Here is a 27,505-nt window from a genome sequence, read left to right as displayed (position 1 = left end):
CAACATAACCTTTATGGACACCTATCTGTCCCAAATGTCTGTATTTCATGTAAATATAGTCTGTATTCTATTTACATGAAATACAGAAATGTCTGTATTTCATGTAAATAAAGAAGTAATTTGCTTCTAATTCATTGAAAATGTCTACACATTGTAGTAAGACCACAACATATTAATTCTGAATAAATATGTAATAATTAATTAACCCAACTATCTCCAAAGTAATGCCATATTAATTCAGACAACAGATAAGGATGGTAGTAAAACAACTATGAGATAGAGGAGAAATGTCTTCTTTTAATTTAAGCTGAGAGGAGGAAGTACAGAGCTTGAAATATATGTAAATTAAGACTTCCACCATTAATGCATGTAGCAGGACTCTCGCTGATTTTGATGAAGAAATGTTTACTAATATACACCCATACCATTCACACTATGATGAAGGAACAGTTCACATCCCTCAGCACGCCTACTCCTACTTAAGCTTCCGTATCAAACTGTCAGATGAATACACGTCCCTCAGGAAGCAAGTGACCATATATAGTCGCTTGGGTCAAGAATCATCTTAAAATGAACATGCAGCCAATAGTCGGAAGCACAGCTGTTAGGATGACTGCTTCTAAGATTCAGGTCATTAAGTAGTTTCTTCAAAGGAGGTGAGAGGGCAGATCTCTAAAACCACAGATCTCTTCCCAGATTTCTCTAAATGTTAAACTTCATGTCAAATTTGGGTGAAAACCCAGGGTTATTTTGCTTTCAGTTCTGTTCCACCCACCCACCCTGCCCTCCATGCTCTTGCCTCGGGCCTCTTGAAAGTGCCATTTTCTCTGTGCTTAATACTCCTCTACACATCCCCTAGCTCTTTTCCTTCAGAAAAGTTTTCTCCCAGTAACGCCTTGCTACCCTATGAGAACTTTCATGTACGAAAACACCCCTAACAGATTCAGTCCTCTTCCCCTGCTTTATTATTACTCCAGAGCACTTGTCACTAACATACTGACAAATCTTGGCAACAATTGCTTAACTCTCCTATCTGGCTCTGAGGACCACATAAACCATGTTTTGAAAGTGAAGAGTTAAGTTGGAGTTTGCTGTGTGGGTAAAATTTAGTTGTCAAAACTTTTTCTCCTACTTCTCACTATTTCTAAATCACCTCAACTCCAGAGATTGCTGGGGACTTCTCTAAGACATAAAATATAAACTTCTCAGTAGATCATCTACTTACAAATGATACTTCTCTCCCCTCGAGCTCATTTATTTCACATTGGTCACTACTTAACTTTCTGAAGATCATATTTACCATTTACTGGGCTATTATATTCACAATGTAAATAAATAAATGTATTATTTCTGAATTGGATTAAGAGTTTCCAAACAAAGAAATTATGTTGCAAATTTTAAATGTCTTTAAACATAAGCATTTAAATAAAAACAGTAACGACAACTATTTGAGAAACTATTCAAACATCCTAAAAGCTTGTTTTAAGTGCCGTGTAAGCAGGATCATTAAAATAACAGAATTTTTCTATAGAACACTTACTAAGTTTCCTGGGAAGTGTTCCTTTGCCATCTGCCTTTAAGCAGAACCTGACGTTAAAACTGTAGGAAAATAAAAATATACATAAATCCTATAATTCAGTTTAGTCGTATTTTGAAATATCACCCAAATCTCAAATTTCAAGTATATAGTTTACACTGTGAAACTTTGTATCTTTTGTCATGTCTTCATATTATTTTTTAAATATGAAACTACAAAAAATAATCTAATTCATTCTTCAGTGATTTAAGCACATTTCCTTTCATAGTACCTTGATGAGGAAAAAAAAAGAAAAGAAAAAGAATTTCCTAACTACCTCTCAAGTTTATAGAACCTGTTGATAAATCTAAATAAGGGAAATGACAGTCCAGATTTAAAATAATGTCTCATTTAATAAAAAGCCCCACCAAAGCTTCCTTTAATTAGCAAACTCCCATAGAACAGTGTTTTTCAGTTTATTTTTGAAGTAAAATTTCCCCAGATTCCATTCATTCTACCCTTCATATATAAGTTCTCTGATTTTTCTGTGGGTGCGGGGGACAGGAACAGTGCTTCCCAAAGTGGGGTGCTCATAGCAATGTTCACAGCATATGGATCAAGATTTTTCATGATTGATTTTATATTTATTTTAACGTGTACAAGAAAGATACCGGTTTCTCCCTTATATTTAAAAATGTTTTAAAACAAAACATGAGTGAACTTAAACAAAAAAATCTTAAGGAAATTTTTAAAATGCATATAAAATGAAAATATAGCAAAAATTATACAATATAGCAAAGAGTAGCATAAAAACAATGGAGACTTGGACTAGAGAGGAATTCAGATATTAAATTTACAAAAATATATTTTACTTTAGAAACTAGTAAAGGAACAAGTAGAAGACCAGTATATACAAACAACATAATATTTTTCATACAGATATTAAATCTGAAAAAGATCCTGTCTTTTAAAAATTAAAATGTTCATGAGCCTGTTTAGAATTAAGTGTAAATAAGTTCTGAGATTTTATTAGCTTTTCCTTCTTTATGATTATAATTCATTGAGCATGCATCACTTAAAAAAATTTTATACTACTTTTTAGCATATTTCTAAAGTCTTCTACATATCTTCTTTGGAACTATATTTCTATAATCCAACATATGACAAAGAAATAGACTATCAACATAGAAACTGCTTTAGCAACAAATATTTCAGCCCCCCACCTTCATTTTCAATTATTTTTATAATAATTGAACCAATAATAACTATTATTAAACAAATACTCATACCAGGAAACTTTAAGATCTGTCCCAGGCAGTGGGCAAGTTTTATTGTCTTGATTTAAAATGCTAGGGTATACTTCAAGGCCAGCATTTACGGTGATAACTGGTCTGGCCCTGGTAAAATTGAAAATAAAAATGAATAAAACAAAAAAGAAAAGAAAGAAAAAAAGTTACTTAAAATGTTAGACTGATACAAGCATTTTAGGTTCACATTCACTGCATACACAGTGCAATGGTTACTGAAGCATTGTTTACAATAGCACAAAGAACAGAAACAACCTAAACTGTCCTAGTTTGCCCAGGACTGCCCTGATTTTAGCATGAAAGTTCCATGACCGGGTAAATCCCTCAGTTCCAGGCAAACTAGGACAATTAGCCAGCCTATCTGAATTCAGTCCATTAAAGCAGAACGGTTAAACAAGTCATGGGATATCTACCTAATGCAATGCAACACAGAGGGGAAAACGAGTGCCGTAAATCCATCTGTGTTAATACGATGGTCTCTAAGATACATCCAAGGTACAATTTAAGTATGACAGGGAAAAATACACAATGTGCAAAGGATGCGTGTACACGTGCGCATGCACACACACACACCCACAATTTTTTACTGCATATTTCTGGTAGGATACACTAGTCACTTATGTGAGAAGTATATTTTTTATTGAATGGATTTTTTATATTATTTGGATTTTTACTGCATATATGTATTACTTCATTAATAGCAATTAAAAAAACTGAAACAATAAATTGAAACAATTAGTTTTCCAAAGTTCAGAGGCACAGGTTTACAAGTTTAAGCTCTGGATGAAAATACAGTAGGTTCAGGCCTGTGAGCCTGTCTCAATCATGATAAATCCTGGAATCTGTATGGACATACGTATGCTGCCGCCTTAAGGGCCCCAGTGAAGCTGAGCCCACTACAAACTCCATTACACAGCAGCAATGTTAGTTCTCCTGCCGGATGAACATGGTCCACAGTAGAATACACATCTTAATCTACTTGGGATGCCAGATGATAGTCTAAGGCATGAGTAATCGATGAAATACAGAGAATAACTGGGAATATGTAGAAAGCTGGGAACTATAGAAATGTGCATTTACACATTGCTCTAATAAAAATATTTATTTTAGAAGTCATTACATACTGCCTTTGTGGTCACAGAAATCTGTGGCACAAACACCATGTTAATTTCGTGTCTCTCAGAGGAAAATGTAAATTCCTATAATTTTTAGAGAGATTTAAAATTCAGGAGAATATCCTGGACATAATTTAAAGGACAAAGAGGCAAAATTCTGAATGCTTTTCTTAAATAAAAAATCTACAGTGTCCCCTACTTTGGGATCTCCTTGAATAAACAATAGTTATCTGCAACAAATCTTAAATAGGAAGAACAAACAAATTGTATTACTTCAAGAAACTTAAGCTGAAATTCAAACACTGATACTTAACTATGAAATTTTCAAATGATTTATAATACTCCTATATTACAGGATACGGAAACACGCTCACCTGTATAACACAGCTCTATCTACACCAAAGGCTCCTACAATTAAGTCTTAAAAGAGAGTAGGAAAAAAATGTTAATAATATTAACATTATGGTTTTTTAAATTCACATAGCATTCTATGAAACTCTCAGTGCATAAGATAAAGATTTAGACATAGTTTCAAAACTATTCATTAAGTGGTTATAACATAACATCTAAAAGACTGAAATATGAACACTGTGAATAAGCTATCATCAATGGCAAACACTCATCATAAAACTAGTCTTTCATTCAGGTAGACAAGAATCTTTCTAATGGATTCTTCACAAAAATCAGGAAGTATATCCCCAAACACACATACCCACAAAGGAAAAAGTTTTATAGATTCCCATGGATTACATTTTTCATCTTATTTATTTTATTTAAAAGCAAAAAAACAAAAAGCACATTACATGTACTTAGAATGGATGCAAATAGCATTCAAATCAACAAAAACAGAATGTATTACTTTTTATATATAATTGGTAAAACTGGTTCACAATTAGGAAAAAAAAATGAAATCCAAGCTCTACATCGCAATATACTCAAGCTAAATTTGAGTAAACCCTTTCAAGGCAGAAAAGCACATGAAAAACCATAAAGACAGGTAGATTAGCTTACATAAAAATTAAGAACTTCTTAATGTCCAAAAAGCAAGTGTGACAAACTGAGAAATATGTATGAGTTAAAGAGTTAGTAGCCTCACTATTTAAGGCACTGCCATAAGAAAAAAAAAAAAAAAAAAGAATGAAAGAAAAAAAAAAGTCTCAATAGATACAGAGAAAGAAACGAAAAGGAAATGCACAACAGTAAATATATATATATATATATATATATATATATATATGCAAATAAAAATGCTTACCCTCAATAATAATCAGAAACTACAAATTAAAACAAATAACATTTTCCACCTATCATATAAAGTTATTTTAAAAGAAACAAAAGATGACAGCCAGTTGGGCACAAATGTGGGAAAATGATCAGTCACTTACTACTAGCGAGTGCTTAAAAAGTGGCGAAACGTTCTTTTGGACAGAGTGGGACTATCATTTGACAATGTGTATCAACAGACTTAAAAAAAAGTGATTATTTTTGACATAGCTATTCTAGAATTTTTCCCTAAGAAAATAATCAGAGGTATGCACCAGAATTATATACAAGGATATACATGCCCTAAATAAGGTTAAGTAAGATATGATACAGCCATTTGATAAAATGGGAAATATAAAATTCATGTTTTTGAAGAATAATTAATAACATGGAGAAACATTTTATGCTATTAACAGTGCATAAAGCATAATTCTATTTTGTTAAAAATGTGTATGAATGCATTGGAAAAATGACTGAAAAATAAGTTTTGCTGTATTTTCTAAAAGTTCTATAGCTATATTGCATTTATAACAAAAATATTCTTGAAATAACACTAACATAGACAAGAATTAATTTCATGTCTTATTTCCAAAAACACTTGACCATACTTGAATATTGAGCTCACATTCATTGTTTCAACAACAAAGGTAGTCTAAGTTTTCTACATTATATTTCATTTAAAGAATAGACCCATTATGACCCTAGATCCATTATAATACTCTAAAGTATATAAGAGCCAGAAAAAGACTTCATGCTTTGTATTGGCTCAAACCAGTGGGCACCTGGGGCAAATTATCTTTCCCAGTCTCTTTTCTCATCCAGAAAATGGTATAATAATGAGCTGAGCTAGATGGTATTCTTCACAAGCCTTACCGAGATAATTAAATTAAATAATGTAGTTTTTAAAAATCACAATGATTAGTCTAGTCCACAAAAACGTTAGGTCATTAAAAACAAAATAAACAAACAAACAAAAAATACGGCTGACATTCAAAAACTTAGAATGAGCATTTAGCTTTAGTTTATAGCTTCTATGATATTTTTCTCTGACATTTCATCACAGACTTTAAGACAATAAAAGAAACTCAGAGCATGTGCTTCATACTGGAAGCTCCTAGGAAATAGAGCTGTCTTTATTTCATATCCCTTAAACAACCGTAAGGGCTTGAACAATACTTGAAACATTGAATTGAAATAATTTATAACATAAATGAAGAGCGCAGTAACTAATACTATTTGCTATCAGGACTGAAAAATCTAAGAGGCTCTATGCATTTTTAGGACAGCACCTGGATATCCATTTTTGTCTATATCTGTGGCTCCTTTCATTGAATAGCCAAAGCTGGGTGGCATGCTCTGAGCAGCCCACTTCCCTTCAAGGATCTGAGATGGTACCGCATTCAAGCCTGTTGATCTTCCATTGAAAATATAAACAATTCCTTTTTTATCTTCACCCCCATATGGAGCAGCAATTGCAATATCTGTAGGGAAAAAGGAGGAGCGGGAGGGGAAAGAGATGAAGAGAAGTAAGAAGAGGGAGAAGCGGAAGGAGGAGGAAGGAAGAAGGAAAGGGGAAGGATGGAGAGAAGGAAGTCTTAGTCATTATTTATGTGAAGATCTTAATATTTATGCACCCATTCATCAAAAGATAAATATTGATTCAAAGTTCAGTATCACACTCTTTATACAATTCAACAATCTAATTCAAGGAAATTCAAGTGAAACTATATGGAAATGACATTAATTTGGAGCCAGATATTCTGGGCCTGACCTTGCACAAATCAGTTAACCTGTCTGGACCTCAAATACGTCATCTTTAAAATGGAGGGGAGAGTGACATGTCAAAAGATTCACCTAAGGTTCATTCTAGCTCTCGACAGTCTAGTTAATTTAGTTGGGCATGGTTTTGGGGTTTTTTTGAAGTAGAAGTCAATCTGGCTCAGAAACTTTAAAGTTATGATTTCGTACTGATCTTGCTCAACTTATATTGAAATAACATAAACAAAAAGTTTGAACTTCTCTAAAAAGAACCAAAACCAAAAACATCAAATTGTCATTATGACCTTTCCTAACTAAATATTTTACAAATACGTCACTTCCCTTGATCTGTGCTGGTAATACCCTAGACAACGCATTCTCATCCTTTGCCGAAAACAGCCTAAGTGGCCTCCTACTTCTACTCTTGCTCCTATAATCCATTCTCCTCAAAACTGTCAAATGTAAATATCATGCCACCTTCCTTCTACAAATCCTTCAATTATTTCCCAAAGCTTTAAATGCTAGTGGCTTGTCCATTTATTCCTGCGTCCCCCCACACCTCTAATTCTAACCCTCACTCACTCTTCTTACCAATCCTGGCCTTTTTCTCTTTCTTAAACAGGCAGAGCTAGTTCCTATCTCTGGGTTTCCACTTGCTGTTCCCTTCTGCCTTAACAGCTCTTGCTCCAGAGATTTCCAAAGTTTGCTCCTTCTGTTTGTCCAAATCATAGATCGAATGCCATCTTGTCAGAGAGGTCTTCCATGGCCACTCTATGAGGCAATGCACCTCACTTCTCAACCACATTTTCCATCTAGGCAGTCAATCACCTTACCTTGCCTTTCTTTGTTTTAAATCCACAGCCTTATTACTCTCTGAATTTCCCCCATTATGTGTTTACTTTCTGGCTTCTCCACAAAACATAAGCTTCATGAGAACAAGGACGTATCCATCTTACCTGTGACAATCCCTAGGTACCAGCCCTTCTAAATAAACTGCCTATTTCCTTAATATACCCAGTCTCTTTCAGCCTGCTCAATGCCACCTTCTCTGAGATATCAAAGACACCTTGATCATTCATCTTTTATATAAGACCATTATATCCAAGAATATCCCAAACACTGCGATGATTGCATTCTAGTGTTTACTTGTTTACATAAAAGTAGCCCATATTGATGCTAAATCCCGTAGGGACATGGATGGACTCTAATTTGTTCTGTCATTTTGGCACCTACCATAGTGCGTGGCTTACAGTACTAAGAATTTGTTACCCTTAAAAAAAAGTGGTATTTAAATTATGTAAGAGTCCTTTTCTTATCCTTTTTCAAGTTTCGAAAGCTAAGCATAACTTCTGAATTGACCTATGTATTAAGAAAGTACTAAAATATAATTTCCCAACAGATGATGGCTTAGTGTTGAGAGATCGTGTAATAAAAATGATCTTTAGTTTTTCTAAACCTTTCATAATTTTATAGATTCTAATCATCTTCTCTCTTGGCTGGTATCTGTTAGTCTGGAGAATCCTTTTTCATGCAATTGATTTCTTCCTTTCATCATTTTAGTTCCTCTTTTCTGTTTTCTTTCCTCTGCTTTTCTGCAAGGATATTGACAAAAACTGCATATAACTGTGGAACACAACTGTAATGTTTTGTTTTCAGTATCCCTCTTGATGATATCTAGGATTTTTCTGGCGGGTGTGGGTGGAAAGGGAGGAATATAGGAACAAGAGCATAGCAAAGGGCTAATGTCATCAGGTCTAAACAAAGAGAAGACCCAGGTTATAACTGATAGTTCATTTCATATATATAAACTGCATATACATGGAAACTATAAATATATATATACACATACGTAAACTACGAGTGTGTATCTACAAACATAAATACAGCTCAGATCATTTTCCACTAAAGACAATATTGTTCACTAGTTGGGATAATAAGACCCCATGAGAAACCCTGGGAGAACAAAAATTATCCTTTATGGTATGTATCTCTAAAAGTAAAATCTCTCTGTAAAACAGTGGTGAGACTTCAATATTTTGTAGCTGTTTTTGTTTATAATTCTTGTGTTCATAGATATTACATTTTAATAAAAACATAAAAAGCAGGCTGTGACTTTGGCCAGATCATTATAATAAGAAAGTGTTCTTTAAAGTGGCTGGAATATCCCCCAGACAAGCAAACACGCAGTCTCTCCCAGAAAACCTGGATATAGACTCTCAGCTCTAGCCAAGAACTCATTCAATTTACTCAAGGTAGAACCTCAAATTAGGCTCTATGTTTTCTAGGTAGTTCTGGTGTGGTCTGTTCTATAGCATTCTTTTCAAGTTCTATTTTGAACTTGACACCAGAGTTCCATTTGATTTATGTTAAGTTCTCTTAATAGTAAAAATCTTTAAGACTATTTTAGGAAGCAAAATGTCCCTTTGAGTAGTTTTTCACCACCACTGAAGACTTCTAGGGTTCATTTTAGAGATGATACTTCCAGTGCATGACATAAAATCCCCACAAGGCAGGAGTGGAGTCTTGAGGCCCAACCAAAGTTTTCCTTTTCCACTACTACTTGGGAGATATGAGTTATCTGCATTTTTTAAGTTTTCTTCTTAATTTACAAATTTCTTTAAATTTTCAGGGGCATATCCCTATACATTGTTGATTATATGAACAAATCAATAGTCGATTCGTAATTTCTAGAAAGGTTTGTTAATAGTATTCTTTTAAAAAGAAATCTTGGTAATTTTTATTTTTTTATTGGGGAATATTGGGGAACAGTGTGTCTTTCCAGGGCCCATCAGCTCCAAGTCGTTGCCCTTCAATCTAGTTGTGGAGGGCGCATGTCAGCTCCAAGTCCAGTTGCCGTTTTTCAATCTTAGTTGCGGGGGCACAGCCCACCATCCCATGCGGGAATTGAACCAGCAACCTTGTTGTTAAGAGCTCTTGCTCTAACCAACTGAGCCATCCAGCTGCCCAAAATCTTGGTAATTTTTAATCTATATTTCATTTGACAGTAAAAGCCAACTTTGTTTTTAAAAATATCTACAGTTATTAATTAAATTATTAAATGGGACTATTATAAAACAATGAGCTTATACCTTTTACTTGCCCCATGAAGGGAGATATAACCTCCCTCAGAATATTTTGGACAGTTGCAACAAAGTTGTCTCTTTAAAAATATAAATAGCAAATCATACATTTGAGGTATGCATTATTCAGCATTGCCTGGACAACTCGCCGGGAGCATTTTCTACACTTGCATCCAAATGGACAGTAGAGGGCACTGCCGCTTAGCAGGAGACACACAAAATCACCAGCTCACATTGGGCTCCATACCAATGCAAGTGCCTATCAGAAATTAACCATTCCAACACCCTAATTTGAGGCTGCATGAGTAATAACTCATGAGAATCACTTTTTGAAAATTTTGCTCTGATTTTTTAAGGAAAAAAAAAAGCAACCTGTCGTTTAACCTAGTTGTGTCACTCACTGTCACTCACATCCTTCTTTCCAGGAAGGGGGCTTACTCATGAGAATACAGGACTTTTCCAGGAGGACACAGAAAATCAGGGACCCATAGTTGCTGGACTTTGATCTTACCGTTGAAGCCATCCTGGTCCAGATCTCCCAGAGGTGCTATGGCACTGCCGAACCTCGCAAAGACCTCAAACCCATTCAGTTTGGTCGTCTGGAAGTCTCCCGAAGCTCTTTGCAGAGACACTGAGACCTGCCCCACCTCTTGGAGTTTGCCATCAGAACCACGATCCATGAAGAGAGGTGCTCCAATAAACACATCTGCATAACTAAAAGAACAGAATATTTTTCTTTTTCACCAAAGTAAGATCAAATTCTATCTGACTACTAATAATCGCTTTCTGAATAAATTCCATTCCCTCTTTCCACATCTCTCATAACCACACTGAAGCATAAAATGATCATTTCAAATTCAAATGCTCTTTCAACTCTTAAGAAACGATGAATAATTCACAAAATTACTTTATTCCTTCATATTATAAAAGCTATTGAAAGAAATTATGACAAACATAGAGGTTTTCTAGTATTTGTGATTAGGTTGCTCCAAATTGGTTCCCTAACAGAAAAATTAGCAGGAAATAGACAGAGACACAGAAGAAGAAATGTTTAGTTTTGGTAAAGCGTTCATAAACACGAGAGGAAAACTGTTTCTGGAAACATTTTTTCAAACTTACTCATCCCCATTAATGTCAGTGGCAGCGACAGAAAATCCAAAATATGCAGCCATCTGGATAACAAGATGAAAATGAAATGTTTACATTTCATTCAACTGGTTTAACTATTAATATTTGTAGTATATTTACCAAATAGAAAGGGTTATTTTTTTTTTCTCTGCATATAGTGCTTCAGTCTAAAATTCTTCTCTTTTGTTTATTTTACCAACACAATGACAATCAGGTAATGAAGCTTGTTTATATTCCTAGATGTATGGGCAACATACCTCATGTATATCATTTCAGTGACTACAACACATGCCATTTAAGTTCAAGTACAATCAATGCTCCTTCCCAAACCTAACCTATTATCTCCCTTCCTCTCCACTACCCAAAGTATACCAGACACAGACACACTATCAGAAAGACATATAGTCACAGACAAACATTTTAGTTGACTCCAAGAAGTTATAAATGGATGTCTATGCAGCAAAGACAGTAATTATTAATAGGTCATTATTGGCTCTCCCTACGTGAAATTATTACAACTCTAAAGAAATTACTCTTTGGAAAGACATGTAATGGAGTTCATTTTTGTCTCTCATCTCAATTGATTACATGCCAGTGGTTTTGGAATTACACACAGTACAAATGTGTTTGCGTTTATCATGGACTTATTATGCAGAGGGAGAAGAAAGTCCTCTCCCCACCACCGGAGACTGTTGGCCATCAGACAGAGCAGCCTGGCTGGAAATACATGTGAAAAAAGGAAAGTTCTGAAGAAAACCCAACATGCAAAGCAAAACTAGAAGAGAAGACAAATTAAAGATGAACTAAGGTGAAGAATGAATCAACAAACCAAATAATGTAAAGTTAGCAAAACTTCCAAATTTTTTTTTTATTATTAGTTAAGATACAAGAAGGGAATGATAAGGGAGATTCCTATGTTATCTATTTTGGATTGATACAGTGTAACTGAGAAAATGAAAGACATGGTCTGTATTCAATGACAAGATCAGAGCATGGGCAATAAAGTGTATTGTATTTGGGGTATCATGTTGATGTGATGACTAGAATTTAACAGAATACTATTCTTGGGACTTATTCTCTCAGGGTATTTGGCCTGAAAGTGTAAAGACAGGATGGCATTTACTGAAATAACTTCTGTCCTGGGCACTATGATTTAAATGTTTTCATTTGACTCTCACCACAACCCCATGAGGAAGTTACGAGTATCCCTATTTTTATACATGAGCCACCGGATTTACAGTGGTAAATCCCAGGTCCAATGTAACAAGACTGAGTATGAAGAGCCTAGGTCTGTCCTAATGCAAAGCCCAAGTTTTCCCCCACAGAAGGGCTGAGGAGGAATAAAGAAAGCATTATGGACTGCATACACCATGATCCAGAGACATACAAGGGCTCAACAGGAGAAGCTGTTTGACGTGAAGAAGTCACAACAGCACAAAGGGATAATCACCCCGCCTCAACCCCAAGGGCCTGTTAACTGCACACCATTCACGTGGTGCATCAACCTTGACTGATGCACAAATGGAAAGAGGTTGCTGGAGACTTTAGGTCCGTTCCTCATCCTATCAGTCCTCTCACAAAGCCCAACCATCTCAGCTGAACAAGTGGCCTGAATCCCAGATCTGCAAACCAGATGTTTTTTTCTCTACCTACTGTTTAACTGTTCCTTTATCATTACCGACTTATTTAACTCTCTGAGACATACAATACAATATATAAAATTGTAGAGAATGTCTAGTCCTTAAAACTATGTTTTAACTGAAGAATGTTTTATTTCATGTAGTACAAATGAAGTTTATTTGTACCATCTATAATACACACATCTATGCCATGCTCTGTTTTGTAGCTTATAAAATTAAAAGGCACAGGTCATTCCTTAACGGCAAAGTTAATGTCATCAGCAAAGGAAAAGCAAGTTTTTGGTTCTGTGTGTATGCAATTTGATTTTGTATTTCCTTAAGAAAACCAAATAAGCCATAATTTGAAATTACAAAAGTCTTTACTTAAACAAATTACTTTGGTTAAAATAAAGATGAAATATTTAGAGCTTATTTTATATCTATAATACTGAATATTACACCAATATTTATTATATACTGAATAGTAAACCATTATAATATTGCCAAGAAAAGTTTTAAGATATTAGCAAATGCTGATGTTAAAATGTTAAGTAAAAAAACATTTTAAAAGCATACCTGCTCACCAGTAAAATTGTATAAGGAGGACATGTTTTTTCCATCATAAATATAAACCTGTGCAGGAAAAATGAAAGTATATGAAATGTAGGAAAATATAAGGTAACCCAGAGATTTTTCAAAAAATACTTTTTAACTTTCCTACCATTCCCAAAGTCCTTGCTGCTCTTGGAACTCCCGAAACAAAGTCTGAAAATAAAAAAAACTTAATTACTCATTTTAAGACCAATATTAGAAACTGCAGGGGAAAGTGGGTATGCCAGAAAGCTTTGCATTGTTGTTTTTTTCAGTAGACAGTAAGAGATTTTTAAAAATTAGTATTCCATAATGAATGATCCCAGAATTTTTTAACCACAAAGTCAAATATTAGAAACAGAAATTCTTAAGGACCCTCCAATAAATGCATGTGCCCTCAACCCATTTGTAATCTTGTTAAAAAGAGAATAGATAAGATAAAATGACCTAAGAATGAAGAAAAACTACATTTACAGTAATGGAAAGTAATACAGAGCAAACGGAAATAGGGTAGAAGTAGCAGTGGCACAGAGATGTGATCAAAATCAGGTAAAGTCTATGATTCCTGGATTGAGCTCTGAGGGAAGATGGATGGATAGAGAGAGGACGGGGTAACAACCTCACCCACAGAGCCCAGAAGAAGGTTACAAATTATACCTAAAGGAAAGAGAAACTAAACCTCTCCAAGAGAACAGTATCAGCAGAAAGCAAGGAGGAAGAAGCTGAAGAAATAGTTGATGTGCTGGGGCTGGAAAGGATCAGATGGGGAAGAGACTGTGGCCCCCAGCACAGGCTCCATGTCAGCTGCTGCTTGAGGAAGTTTAACACAGACACAGTTCACCTCAATGTACTACCATCTCCCTTGCTTCTCCTGTTATATTCCAATACAATGGTTCCAAAACTCGTTTAACTGCTGAAAATTGTCAATGCTACTTGTTCAAATGCTTAGCTTAAAATTTAAAAAAAATGATTAAATATAGTTCAAGCGCATCATACCATCTATGCCATCACCATTGAAATCTCCGACAGCCACCGAGTAACCTAAAAAGGCAACCAAAGGTGAAACGCCATCAGGACAGGACCGGTTATCTCCAGCCTACTTGCTGACTAAGCTTTCCTTGACAACATCTTCAAGTAATTCCTTTAAGCAATATTTTATGCTCTAGGAGTGACAGATTCGTATATGTATAACACATGCATCTTAAAGGAACTAATTGAGTTAAATACTCAAATACCATAAAATTTCTATTAAAAATTTTAAGATTATATTATCACCTTTACAAAGGAGTCAGTTAAAAACATGATAATTTGTAATTGATCATAAAGTAGCAACATATAACAGATTTTATCAATCAGCATAGTACTATTTCTGTCACGTGTACTTGGTTTAATGAGTGAATGAAATTTAAAAAGAGAGAAAAGTGAACAAATCCTAAAGACCAAAACTGTAGTTTAACAGTGAATAATAAAAGTTCGAGTCAGATTGCGTGGGTTTGAATCTCAGAACAGCAAGTTATAAGTAAGTGATGTCAGGCAAGTCATTTTGCCTCTCTGTACTTGAGTTCCTTTTATATAAAATGGGAATAACAGTACACTTTCACAGACTTCTTGGGAGGGTTAAATGATTTAATACAAATAAAGCACTTAGAACAATACCCAGAATATAGTAAGCATATCATAAATGTTATTATTATTATCCTTGTATAAATAATCCTGCTCTTAAATTTCAGTTACTAAAAAGTACACATTAACAATTTGAAATTTTATGTCCCTTATATTTAAAAGAAAAAAATCTTAGTATATATCACATAAAAGATTTTCCTACTTAAGGCAGCATATGCAAATACAGGACAAATCCACCTCAGCTCCAGAAAATGAAATCTATATTTCGGTTTTACCTACCCAAATAACTGTCATCAAAAACAGCTTGTGCAGTCCGAGTTGCTAACTGGTTATTGTACTTGATGCTGTAAACCTTGGGGTCATACTTAGATACAATTTCTGCCACTTGATCCGAAATGAGTTGACCTGAAAAATATATATAAAATAAATGATAACTTTCTAATGGGAACTTTATGATGTAGATGATGGATGGCACCTTCATGAAAGAAAATAGCATTAGATGTTACTATTTTTAATTATTAGCCTTAAATAATTCTTTATAACACTAAATCTCAAATTTGATAATATTTTTTAAGTCACAATTATGTCTATCCAAGCTAGTACTTAAAATTAGTCTCTGCTAATAAACAAATATTTATGAATACAGAATTTGTCTTAATTCACTAAAAAAGTCAATGTTAAACAAATGGAATAATAATATTAAGGGCTGTTTGAGAATGAGAATCACAAAATCTATTTTTGGTTCCCATAGATGCCGATCAGACACTTCCCTCCTCTCCACTGAATGACATACCTGGCATTAAAGAAGAAAAAGAAATCCATATTTTATATCTAACTAGAAAGTATTAATATTTATTTTCTCATATGCAATTAGAACTATTTTTTCATTGAAAAACTGTAAAATTCAACTATAATTTTCCTAGATCGTTTCATTTTCCAATAGACATGTAACTCATAGAAATTCAAACTTTACAGTTTTAGTTAGTACGTCACTCATACTGATCCCAGTCTTTGCTTGATTTTTCTTTTTGTCATTCTTTTCCCATCCCTTTTAACTTCTCAGATATACCTATTTCTCATTCCTTCTTTTTGCCTTCCATTCTATTTTCCTTTAGCAAATCTCTTCCTTTAATTCCTTTCTAAAAAGCAAAAGCATGGGTTTTCCTACAAAGAAGCTAGTAAGGAAAGCATAGTATAGAATACAGAAGTAAAATTCAGCATCAGAAAGTACTTGCAAATCAATATAGTCATAGGTTTTCCAGCTCTTCCAAATACTGACAATACTTGAATATCAAAATGCCAATAAACGAGGGTACTGACTTTGTAAGTAGCAGAAAATAAAAATGTGAATATATGGACTAAATAATTGTGTGTATCTAATGATAAATGAAACAAAGTAAGCAAACAAGCAGATTTAGTTACATTATTTTTAAACAGTCAGCAAATAATGATCTGCTATATGTTTGTTCAAATGGTAATTTTAATAGGCCTTCCTGAATGACTGTTACCTTTACAAGAATCATCAATGCCAGTTTAATTATATTCTTTTGAAACTTAATAACATATTCTGTTTTAAACTCCCCAAACACAAAGAAGTCATTGTTGATGTCAGTGATTAATGAGAAAACCATTTAAATATTCTAATAAGCATATTCAAAACACTTTTAAAACCATGAGTTTTCAGAATGCCACAATTTACCTATTACATATCAGTTCCACATACTTCCTAATGCTTACATCATGTTCCTTAGAATAGAGATGGAGAAGTACATATGACAAATAATAAAAATAAATTATTTTAAATACTTTTAAATTTACTTTTAAAATATTCAGATTATTTTCTACTAGGAGTATATACATATATTATATAACATAATGTTATATTAAGATATATAATGATATATATAACATTATATATTTATATATATTATGTTAAAGTCCTTTTTTTAAAATACTGTGTAACAGGTAGTGATTATACAACTAAATTGCATTTTCCCATTTATTTCTTTAAAATAATTTGAAAAACCTCATAGGCACGTTCTAAGACAGATGAGTCTGAAACACAGTCATTACTGGGTAACTTAAATGACATTAACCTACCTTGCCAATAAAAGCTACCAGGACCACCAAGAAGTACTCTGTCAGCCTAGATTAAATGAAACAACAAAAAAGCATATATTTAAACATAGCTTTAAAAACTGAAAGCAATGTAATGAACATAAAAGCTACATATACGTGCATATATATGAATATAACATATACATATATATTAAAGCAAACAAAATCATAAATCTCAAACTCATTTCAGTTTCAATAATTTTCATTGCAACTTTTCTAAAATACAACACAATAAAATAAAATAAAATAAAATAAAATTCAATAAGGAAAGTTATAATATATTCATTTAATATATGGAAATATATAAACATATAAATACACATATAGATTGGGTGGATCTTGGCTGCTTCACAAACTTGGTATGAAGTACTTACTGCAAAGTATTACTGAGTTACATTAAGGAAAAAAGTAGCTCCTTAATATTGTATATTACATTTGTGGCTACATAGGCAAACTTGCTTTCAAACAAACATTAAAAATTTTTCATCTAAAGGAAAACTTTCAGTGTCTTACAGATCTAAACTGGAGTGAAGTTAGAAGGTAAAATTTTCAGGGTATATTATTTATACAAATTACACTTGATTAGCATTTCTTATATCTGTAACAAACTCTAAGTATCTAAATCAAGGTATTTAGTGTTTGAGCAGAGCAGTTAGGAAATTTTTTCTCTAGGAAATTATTTCCCCCTTCAAATTTTCTTATAGCCCTTTCAACTTTCAACAATCTCCTGCCCTGGCTATGTAAAAGATACTTCTAAGTTGTCTGCTTTGACACTTTTTTCCTAGAAATTAGTTGATGAAAGTGAATAGTTAATTTAGCAACGACTATTCACCATATGAGAATATTTCTGGGGTTACAGTTGTACAGACATAGGTACAGAAAACATGGATACATTTTTAAAATACATCTATTTGAAAATATATCATGTAAGTTGAAGCCTATTTATTAATATAGTTTATCTGTTTTGCTTCCTTAAATTTTGAATTTTGAGTAAATTTTGAATTATGAATAACAAATTGAGTAAATTAAAATCAATTACTTAGTAAATAGAGCTAGCTATAATTCAGTACCTAGTCTAGAAAAAAATTAATAAAATACAAATTAAAAAAATAAGAAAGTGTTTTATTAGTTTTACTGAATCATATGATGATAGTTCTATTGTTTCAATAAATGTAAGGCACTCTTTGCTCACATTTTCTGAGATAGCCATATTAAACTTTCTTAGGAAGCTCTGCTTTCAATCAGCCAACATATTTTTGAGATTTTTCTAGGAGTAATTAACATTCTCAATTTGATATTCATAATGTTCACATATCCCACCAAAAAATAGTCACACGTACAAAAAAGTTAAGAAAATTTTCCTTTGAAAATATAAATGGAATTCTTTTTTTAGAGAAATAAAAACTACCAACTCTAGAAAGCATATAAGCTTAGTGAAAAATACAGAGTCCTGAATATATTTATTATAATAACTAAGATGTTTCAGCTTCACCTGGTGGCTATAGGCATGTAATAGCTGGCAAACATTCATGTTTCTCAGCTTTTATGTAATTAAACTTTAACTTTGCAAAACAGCTACCAGTGATAGCTTTTGTGAAAAAACAATTTCAATCAAAACCAGAAAACCTGAATGTTCTAGAAATTTACCTAACTTGGAAATTCAATACTAAGTCATAGCTACTGTATCACCTACTGAGGAGATTTTCTACTGTCCTCCATTCCCATTTTGATGTCAATTTCAAATAAGCAATGTCTACTAGGGAGAGAATGATATAAGGCAAAGAATATTAAAATGCACGGGTCATTTTTATTGGCTGTTTTCATAAAACAGGTAATAGTTATAGAGAAGCTCAAGTATGACCAATTAATTTTTAACCGTGATTTAGGTAAGGCAGGTCTGAATCTCATTCAGTCTTAAATGAGAACTTACTTTAGTAAAATCAATGCTGAATCCTCCTTGACAAAATCCCTGTCCATCAGCATCAATATTTTCTAAAATAAAAAGATTGGAAATATACACAAACCCAACAAACAAACAAATAACACAAAACGAAACAAGAGAAAAATCTGGTATCACTGTAATCATAAGGTAATGTACTAGCTTCTGGGAGGGTTCATTCACTCAGGCATTCAATGAGTTATTATTACATTCTAACATAATTAGTATCAGCACCATTTTCTTAGATATGGTAACAGAAAGAAATTAATGTACCTGGACCAATCACCAGGGAACACAAAGATCACCTAAGATAGCAGATTTCAAATTTCTTATTTTAACCACAGACAACAGCAAGATTATATTTTATATCACAGCCCACACAACCTAACACACACACATTATGTGTGTATAACAGATATATCAATAAAACAATTTCACAAAACAATATCACTATTATTATGCATAATGCACTCCAATACTTTCTATTTTATTATATTTAATTCCAGTTTTTAAAAAAATTACTGTTATGACCCACTATTTTGCTTTCATAAAACAATGATGAGTGGTGATCGGCAAGTTAAAAGCTCCAATCTGAAATCCTATCTCATACTATTATTACCCTACAGTTGGTACGTCTTTTCACTAGTACAGAGATACATATATTCTTAATACATACATGTCCCAAGCACATTTTATAGCTAACAACAGCAAACAAATATCTATAAAAAACAAAGTTCAGAATTTCAGGAGATGGCTAGACCCTAGCTTAACGTTCTGTGAAGAACAAAATATAAAACTGTGCTCACAACACGTACTGGGGTCTAATAAAAGTGAACGTCTTTAAACATGCCACTTTCAAGTATTTTCCAAATGATAATAGACTCAATAGTTTTATTTTTTGGTAGTTACATCTTTTTGTAGTTCTCACAAAAGGGGATGATTTCTGGATAATTAATCAATTAATTTAAATTAACTTTAAAATCACGAGTAATATTGTACTGAGAATAGAGGAAACAATGAACCTAAGACTCTCCCTTGTTTTATTCTGAAGATAACAAGAAACAATGAAAAATGCCACTCTTCAGTTATTAGGGAATTCTTATTGCTAATGTCACAATATATAAATAATCATACTATAGTATTACTGTATTTGCCCCAAATACAGGAACCAAAAGTATCTATTTTTAGTCATTAGGACCATTTCCCAAAATTCTTGTCAAATACTCCCATCAAAAATTTTGAACCTATTTTAACAACTTGGGAACTGCCCCAAGATTACACACTTAATAACCAAATGTAGAATTTTTTTTAAAGAAAACAGCCTCAAGAGTGTAATGTTACCCCAATGTAAATTTTTCTAACCAAATGGGACTGGGAAAACATGGGTCTGGGGTTTCCAGTGTCTAGTGAATTCATACCAAGGAATTCTGCTCTGACCTCAAACCAGCCTTTTATTTCCTTTATTTGAGTTGCATCTAGGGAACTATTTCAGGCTATTTATAAAGACATCCTTTTTTGATTATCACACTGTACAATTATCTGCTTTACTTGGATTCCCAGAACATGTAACTAGAGAACATGACTATCCTTTACAATTTTCTTAACTGGTACATATTAAACTGAGTGTTTATGCAAATGTAAAGAATGTTTCAGTGAAGGCTTTTGTTTTTATTTCTATGAACAATCAATGTTTCTCCCATTTTAACGCCTGACAATATTATAAATAATATTATTGAGTATGACAGTAAGAGCAGCTAATGTTTATTAAGCACTTACTGTAAGCAAGGTACTATACTAAAGCATTTTCCTTGGCATTATCCTTTTAAATCTTTACAGCAATCCTGAGAGATACTATTATTATTCACAAATGAGTAAGAAAGAATCTTTTACAGATAAGGAAACTAAGGCTTAAGAAAATTAAGTAACCTGACCATGGTCAACCAGCTAATAAATAAGAGAGCTTGGTACTGAGCCCAGGCATTTCTATACCAGGAAGGTGCACTGCCTCAAATCGACAACGTTATTTGTAATTCCCCGAGTAATGATCAATGGGAAAGAAAAGCCAACTAGAAATCAAAACTGAGAAATATCTATGTACAAATAATATTATCATCAGAAAGTCGACAGAAGGAACAAAACACTCAGTCTGACACAGACTTGAAAGAGTATTTAAGTCATATGATTTGTGGCTCAGGCACTTTTAGAACAGAAAGACATTTGGTCTATTGTGCAATGCCAAGAATAGTCATAGACACAGTTATAAAAAGCCAAAAGCAAATGTAATCAGTAATAAGGTAAGCTGTTTACAGACAGTGAAGTTCCATGCCCAGGGGGGCCACATAGGTCATGTTAAAAACAAAAGCAAACAAATAACAAAAGACCCCACTAATTCCCACCACCAAAACAAGCAAAGTTATCAAGAGGTTAGCAATGTAGCCACACAAAGCTTCTATTCCCATGGGAAATCAATCATTGGTTTGCATAATTTATTGAAGTAGGAAGAAGATACAAATCGCTAACATTGTACCTCAGAAGCCCTTTGTCCAAAACCGTTTTACCAATGGTGAGACAGAAACCCAGTGTGGTTACGTGCATAGGCAGGTTGCTGGAAGAATGTAAGTAGAACCCAAGTGTCAGATACCTGCACGTGAGCAGGTTGCCCCTTGTAATTGGGGTCTGCAGGTAGCTTACTATTCCAAAAGTTGAGTGGAAAAACGCGTACAACGATCAAGGAACACAGACAGTGAGATTTATTAGGAAGAAAGACATTCACTGTGCTTTTTTGAGGTTATTCTTTGTGCTTTTTCTAAGATTTGAGGTTTTATTATTTAGGTCAAGGATCAGCAACATTTTTCTGTAAAAAAGCCAAAGAGTAAATATTTTAGGCTTAGGGATTATACCGTCTCTGTGACAACTGCTCAACTCTCCCTTTATAGACAACATGTAAACAAATGGGTGTGGCTGTGTTCCAATAAAACTTTATTTACAAAATGAAGCTTATAAGCCACAGTTTGCTGACCTGATTTGGATGTTAAACACTATAAAATAGGGTTTAATAAGATTTTATAATTTCTGTGCCTAAAACAAATAAAAATGAAAGTATTATGTAACAGATGCATCATGCAAATATTGCCCTAATCCTTTAAATACAAGTTGAGAAAATAACTGTTCATTACTGAAGAGGCAAAAATGACAAAAACTACTAGCCTAACATGGCCACATATCCACAAGGGATCACCAATAGAATGTTTGTTTTCAGAAGGGTTCCATGTACTCTTATACATCAGGAATTGCCCAAATCTGTACTCGTGAAAGCAGGAAGTAGTTTTTGTAGAAAAGCTGCTTAATACAGTGGCAATTGAAACTGAAAATATTTTCTATTGTTAGTACTACAGAAGAAATATTCCTTCGGCATAAGACAGACCTGGTTCAAATCCTCATCAGACCATTCACTACCATAAGACATAAGAAAAAAACTACTTCAACTGTCTGAATCTCAGGTCCCAAATCTATCATATTAACATAAGGGTGATTTTCTGTGTGTGTCCGTTATGTGAATGATACATTACAAGCCTGGCACATGAGCGTTAACTCACTCTTCATAACTATAAAATTGTCTTTTCACTATGGGAACATTTTTGCAATACAGAAATTAAAAACACTAATTCAGTCCTCGCATTTCCACACACCACAAAGACAACAGCACTATGATCAAAATATCAACATAAAGGTGGTGATACAGACGGCATCAAGTACTGAGGATAAAGCAGCCAATTGCTCTGTCCTGTGTAAGGTATGCTTTCTGGCCTATCCTAATAAACACTGTGGTTCTGGGAGGTATCATTCTTTTGATATTTACCACTCACCTACAACAAGTCGGATCCAGGTGGTAGGCAGAGAAATAAGGGTTTAATGAAATTATTTGCAGTTTCTTGGAGGTTCAACTGCTTACAATTTTGAGGACTGAGTAGTTCCTTTCACCGGGTGTCATAAGTTGTTAAACATGGGTGGAAAAAAAGAATCTAGCATTAAGAATCTTACATGTGCTTAATCTGGTGACCAGAGGAACATAAAAAGTAATGGCCTAAAAAGTACTCTAGATATAAACACCATACCACATTTCAATAAGTTATTTTTATGTTTCCAGTATAAAGAGGATTGAGAGTGGTGGCCAGTTTAACAAAGGTGGGAAGGCAAAAGGATTTGAATCTCCAAGGGAAAAGCAGATGTAGAGAGTTCAGAAAAGCATAACCAAAATTATAGGTGCTCAAAATCATCTTTGGTCACAATATCAATTTCATTTGACATTTCAAATAATATTAGAGAACAGTGTGAGATCTTTTGGACCAACAAAGCGAGTAAGCTTGATAACAAAATGACAAAGAAACTGATAAAAACAGGAAATTCAGACATACTTCCAAGCTTAATATTTTGCCTTCCTATGTAAACTCTGGACCTTTAAGATGTTTTTTCTTTTTAATTTTTAACATCGTTATTAATTTAAAGCTGTAGTTCTCAAACTTTAGTCTCCATTAGAATTGCCTTGTAGAATTTGTTAAAACTGCAGGTACTCAGGCCTGACCTTGACCTACTGAGTCAGAATCTCTAACATCTCTGCTAGAGAAGATTAATGGAGCAACTGTTAACTAATAGTGACCAGAAATACAAGTTTCCAAAATCACATTTAATTATTACTAACCAAGGAAGGTGAAAAGTAGTTGTTAGGAAGATAAGATAAGCCTCTTCATTTCACATTTGTAACTTCTTTACATTAATAGTGTTGTTTTCATTTTGCCACATTCAAACATTACAAGATGTCTAAAAATTTTCACACACACACACACACACACACACACATTTTGAACAAACTAGGCTTGCCAACCCTGTTCTGAAAAGCTGGCACAACGTCCTATACATACTTGATCTGCATGGAGCATACTCAACAGTCTTTGTTCCATCCTGAAGAAAGCATGTTCCAACAGGCTCTCTCTCCTGTTTCATTTCAGTCCTCCAATGGTACAGGGGGGCACAGGCCTGAAATAAAAGGGGATAATCCATGACATAAAAATTCTCTCAAAAGATTTGTGTTTCAGAGAATCTATACTAACTCACAGAGATACAGATTTGAGGATTTGAAGATTATGACATGTTATATTTACCGCCAGGGGACAGGATAGGAGCAGCTAGGTAGAAGGTGTAGACAGAGAAGATGGGGCCCAGAACAGAGCCCAGGGACACCTCAACATTTAGAAACTGAGTAGAAGAGGAGCCATTAAAGGAGATTGCAAAGGAGCAGCCAGCAAGATGGGAGAAAACCAGAAAAGTACAGCGTCCCAAAAGCCAAGGGAAGAACCACACTTCAAAAAGAATGAGTCAGCTGACTTTGTTGAATGGTGCTGAGGGGGCAAAAAAAAGTAAGAATAAGTACCAGTGGATTTCAGTGACCTGAAAGTCAAGGGTGACCTTGGCCGTGTCTATTTGAGACTGACTGGAGTGGGTGCGAAGAGAATGTGAAGTGAAGAAGTGGAGTTGGTTACTACGGGAAACATTTTCTAAAAATTTTTGAAAAGAGGAGCAAAGAAATGGGGTCATAACAGAGGAGAGGATGAGGCAAAGAGAAGGTTGCTGTATTTTTAAAAGGAGGAAGCACTAGAGCATTTGATTAATCAAAGGCACACTGTTCCTAAACAGGGCTGGATAGAAACAAACTGAGGGGAACTATCAAGTGAGGTGGAAGAAATGAAACTGTAGGAATGAAGGTGGGAAGTAGCAGAAGCCAAGTCTGTGAAGAGCAAGAGAGATGGTTTTCTTAGATGGGGTATCAGAGCTATGGTATCTTATTATACACTGTGCCCCCACGCACACAGTTTTACTATCAGATTTTAAAAATAAAACTTCTTGTGTTTTCACATAAATTGACTAAACTCATCTATGAGTAAATATTCAAAAGACTTACCAAAATTTTATCCTGCTTAGACCTCACAGATGCTCCAAACCACTGGTGAGACTTAAACTCCAATGGATCATCCTTGGCATAATTTCTATTGCCTAAAAAATATATCGTGAGGGGTGAGAAACAAAATATGTATGCTTTAGTATAACAGATTATTCCAATCCAGCCAAGTTTATGAATAGTGTGCCTTTGATTAATCAAATATCACACTGGCTATTTATCTCATATACTTTATATACATGCAGGACTGTCAACTAATCAGAAAAATAAAATAAAGACTTAGAAATGTTTCAGGGTTGTTACCGTATTAACCCCATAAGTTATCATAATCAGATGGGAAAAAGTAATAGTGAGTGAAGTTTTCCAGTTGCTAAATTGTAGGATAATTAACTATTAAACAAATACTTAGGATAACCTACTGCACTTCCAGTAGTTCTTTCTGTGGCATAATGAAATTTATGAAAATAAAAGGCTATAAAACATCTCTGTAGAACACTAGTAGTAAAAGACTGAGACGGTGCCAGTGACAGTGTAACACAAGAGTTCAGGAGACATGATTTGGCTCGTAGGAAAAAGAATTAGATTTGGCACATTACATATAACCACTTATTTTTCAGGCTACATTACTGAGAAAATTATTCTGAAAGTACCAGATATTCATGTAAAGCACTGTAAGTAAAAGAAAGGAAGAAAGGAAGAAAGGAAGAAAGGAAGAAAGGAAGAAAGGAAGAAAGGAAGAAAGGAAGAAAGGAAGAAAGGAAGAAAGGAAGAAAGGAAGAAAGGAAGAAAGGAAGAAAGGAAGAAAGAAAGAAAGAAAGAAAGAAAGAAAGAAAGAAAGAAAGAAAGAAAGAAAGAAAGAAAGAGGTAAGAATCTTTTCCATGGAAAAGCTGATCAGGTCAAGGAAAATAATTACAGAAATATATGCATAAAGTATTTTGATTAGGAGAGACTATTTTTAAAGTTTAGTTTGTTCCTCTTAAAATTTATAATAATCATTTGTTATAAACATATATTTCAATAACTATATTAGACAAATACAGCAGAAAAGTGTCAATTTTAAGAATGCCAGCCAACATGTAAATATCATCAAAAGGTTTGGTTAACTCTGTTTTCTAAATCTCACTATCTAAGCTAGTGCTTATGGTTATTCAATTCTATTTTAAAACCTTAACATCAACTGAAGTTATGAATAATTAATGAGAAGTTCGATAATGCCTGGTGTCTTATAGGCAAAGTGAAGGGTATAACCTTGTTCATTGTAATCTTCTTTTAACTTCCTTTTTTGGAAAAAAAAAAAAAAAATTAATGTGTCAATCTCCAAAGGTCTCTCTCTGTAGTCTATACAACACTGTTCTTCTCATCAGTGGTCACGGAGGTGCCATTTTATAAGTAAAAGGAAGGAAGAGAAGTGGAACTAGCTACTACAAGCCCTTTACGGTGAAAACCAAGATTCCCCAACAATGGTTGGCTTGCCTCTGAAGCTTATGTTCACCATACTGTCCCCACTGGAAACAATACACATCTGTGACCTACAGATCACTACTTACTCCACGCACTCCCTTATATTTCCTATACTCCCAAAGTTAGGTTCAACCCACATCACTAGGTCTTGCCCATAAGTTAAGAGCAGAAGTGGCAGGTATCATTTACAGTTCAAGACAATCAAGAGTGGATACGAGTTAACTAACCATCATGGAAATGCAAATCAAAACCACAAGAAGATATCATCTCACATCAGTTAGGATGGCTATTTATCAAAAAGAAAAAGATAGTGTTGGCAAGGATATGGAGAAAAGGGAATCCTTGTATACTGTTGGTGGGAATGTAAATTGATACAGTCACTATGGAAAAGAATGTAGAGGTTACTCAAGAAACTAAACATACAGCTATTGCATGCTTCAGCAATCCCTCTTCTGGATATATATCCCAAGGAAATAAAATCATCTCGAAGGGACATCTGTATTTTTGTGTTCACTGAAGCATTATTCCCAATACCCAAGACATAGAATCAACCTAAATGTATATCGATGGATGAATAAAAAAATAAAATGCGGTATATACATGCAATGGAATATTATTCAGCCATAAAAAAGGAAATCCTGCCAACTGAGACAACATGGATGAATTTGGAGGACGTTAAGTGAAATAAGCGTGGCACAGAAAGACAATACTTCATTATATCACTTATATGTGTAATCTAAAATAGTCAACTCATTAAAAAACAAACAAACAAACACAAGTGCATATGAGTTTTCCATGTTTTCTCACTCTCATTCGTGAGGCTAGAGGAATAGATGGTGAAATCTTGATGGAAGCAGCCTCAGTTCAAGTTTCTAAACCACAAGAACAGCCAAATAACCTACATTGCATGATGACATGAGTAAGAAAGAATCTTTTTTTAAAGTGAGGAAGATTTGGGGATTTGTTTGTTAGAAAAAGCATGCTTTGCTGAAGCATAACCTAGCACAGCTTGAGTAATATATATTCTAAAAAT

At 33.9% G+C, this 27,505-nt stretch overlaps 1 protein-coding gene across 3 annotated transcripts in view; it reads right to left on the bottom strand.

Annotated features, from left to right (window-relative positions):
• ITGAV (integrin subunit alpha V) overlaps window positions 1-27,505 on the bottom strand; it is a 76,803-nt gene that overhangs the window by 20,082 nt on the left and 29,216 nt on the right. For all 3 annotated transcript variants that reach the window (XM_019754499.3, XM_019754500.3, XM_019754498.3), the window contains exons 3-16: window positions 25,014-25,105; window positions 23,977-24,091; window positions 19,049-19,110; window positions 17,101-17,146; window positions 15,280-15,405; window positions 14,374-14,418; window positions 13,508-13,551; window positions 13,363-13,419; window positions 11,159-11,211; window positions 10,551-10,753; window positions 6,491-6,682; window positions 4,313-4,358; window positions 2,806-2,913; window positions 1,541-1,599 (exon numbers count right to left, since the gene is read on the bottom strand). In XM_019754499.3, coding sequence (XP_019610058.1) covers window positions 1,541-1,599; window positions 2,806-2,913; window positions 4,313-4,358; window positions 6,491-6,682; window positions 10,551-10,753; window positions 11,159-11,211; window positions 13,363-13,419; window positions 13,508-13,551; window positions 14,374-14,418; window positions 15,280-15,405; window positions 17,101-17,146; window positions 19,049-19,110; window positions 23,977-24,091; window positions 25,014-25,105 — 1,248 coding nt within the window. The remainder of the gene's footprint in view (window positions 1-1,540; window positions 1,600-2,805; window positions 2,914-4,312; window positions 4,359-6,490; window positions 6,683-10,550; window positions 10,754-11,158; window positions 11,212-13,362; window positions 13,420-13,507; window positions 13,552-14,373; window positions 14,419-15,279; window positions 15,406-17,100; window positions 17,147-19,048; window positions 19,111-23,976; window positions 24,092-25,013; window positions 25,106-27,505) is intronic.

This window comes from Rhinolophus sinicus, chromosome 17 (genome assembly GCF_057876585.1).
Source record: "Rhinolophus sinicus isolate RSI-liver-muscle chromosome 17, RSI-T2T, whole genome shotgun sequence".
Classification (NCBI taxonomy): Eukaryota; Metazoa; Chordata; class Mammalia; order Chiroptera; family Rhinolophidae; genus Rhinolophus; species Rhinolophus sinicus.
This window is presented reverse-complemented; position numbering and strand designations above follow the sequence as displayed.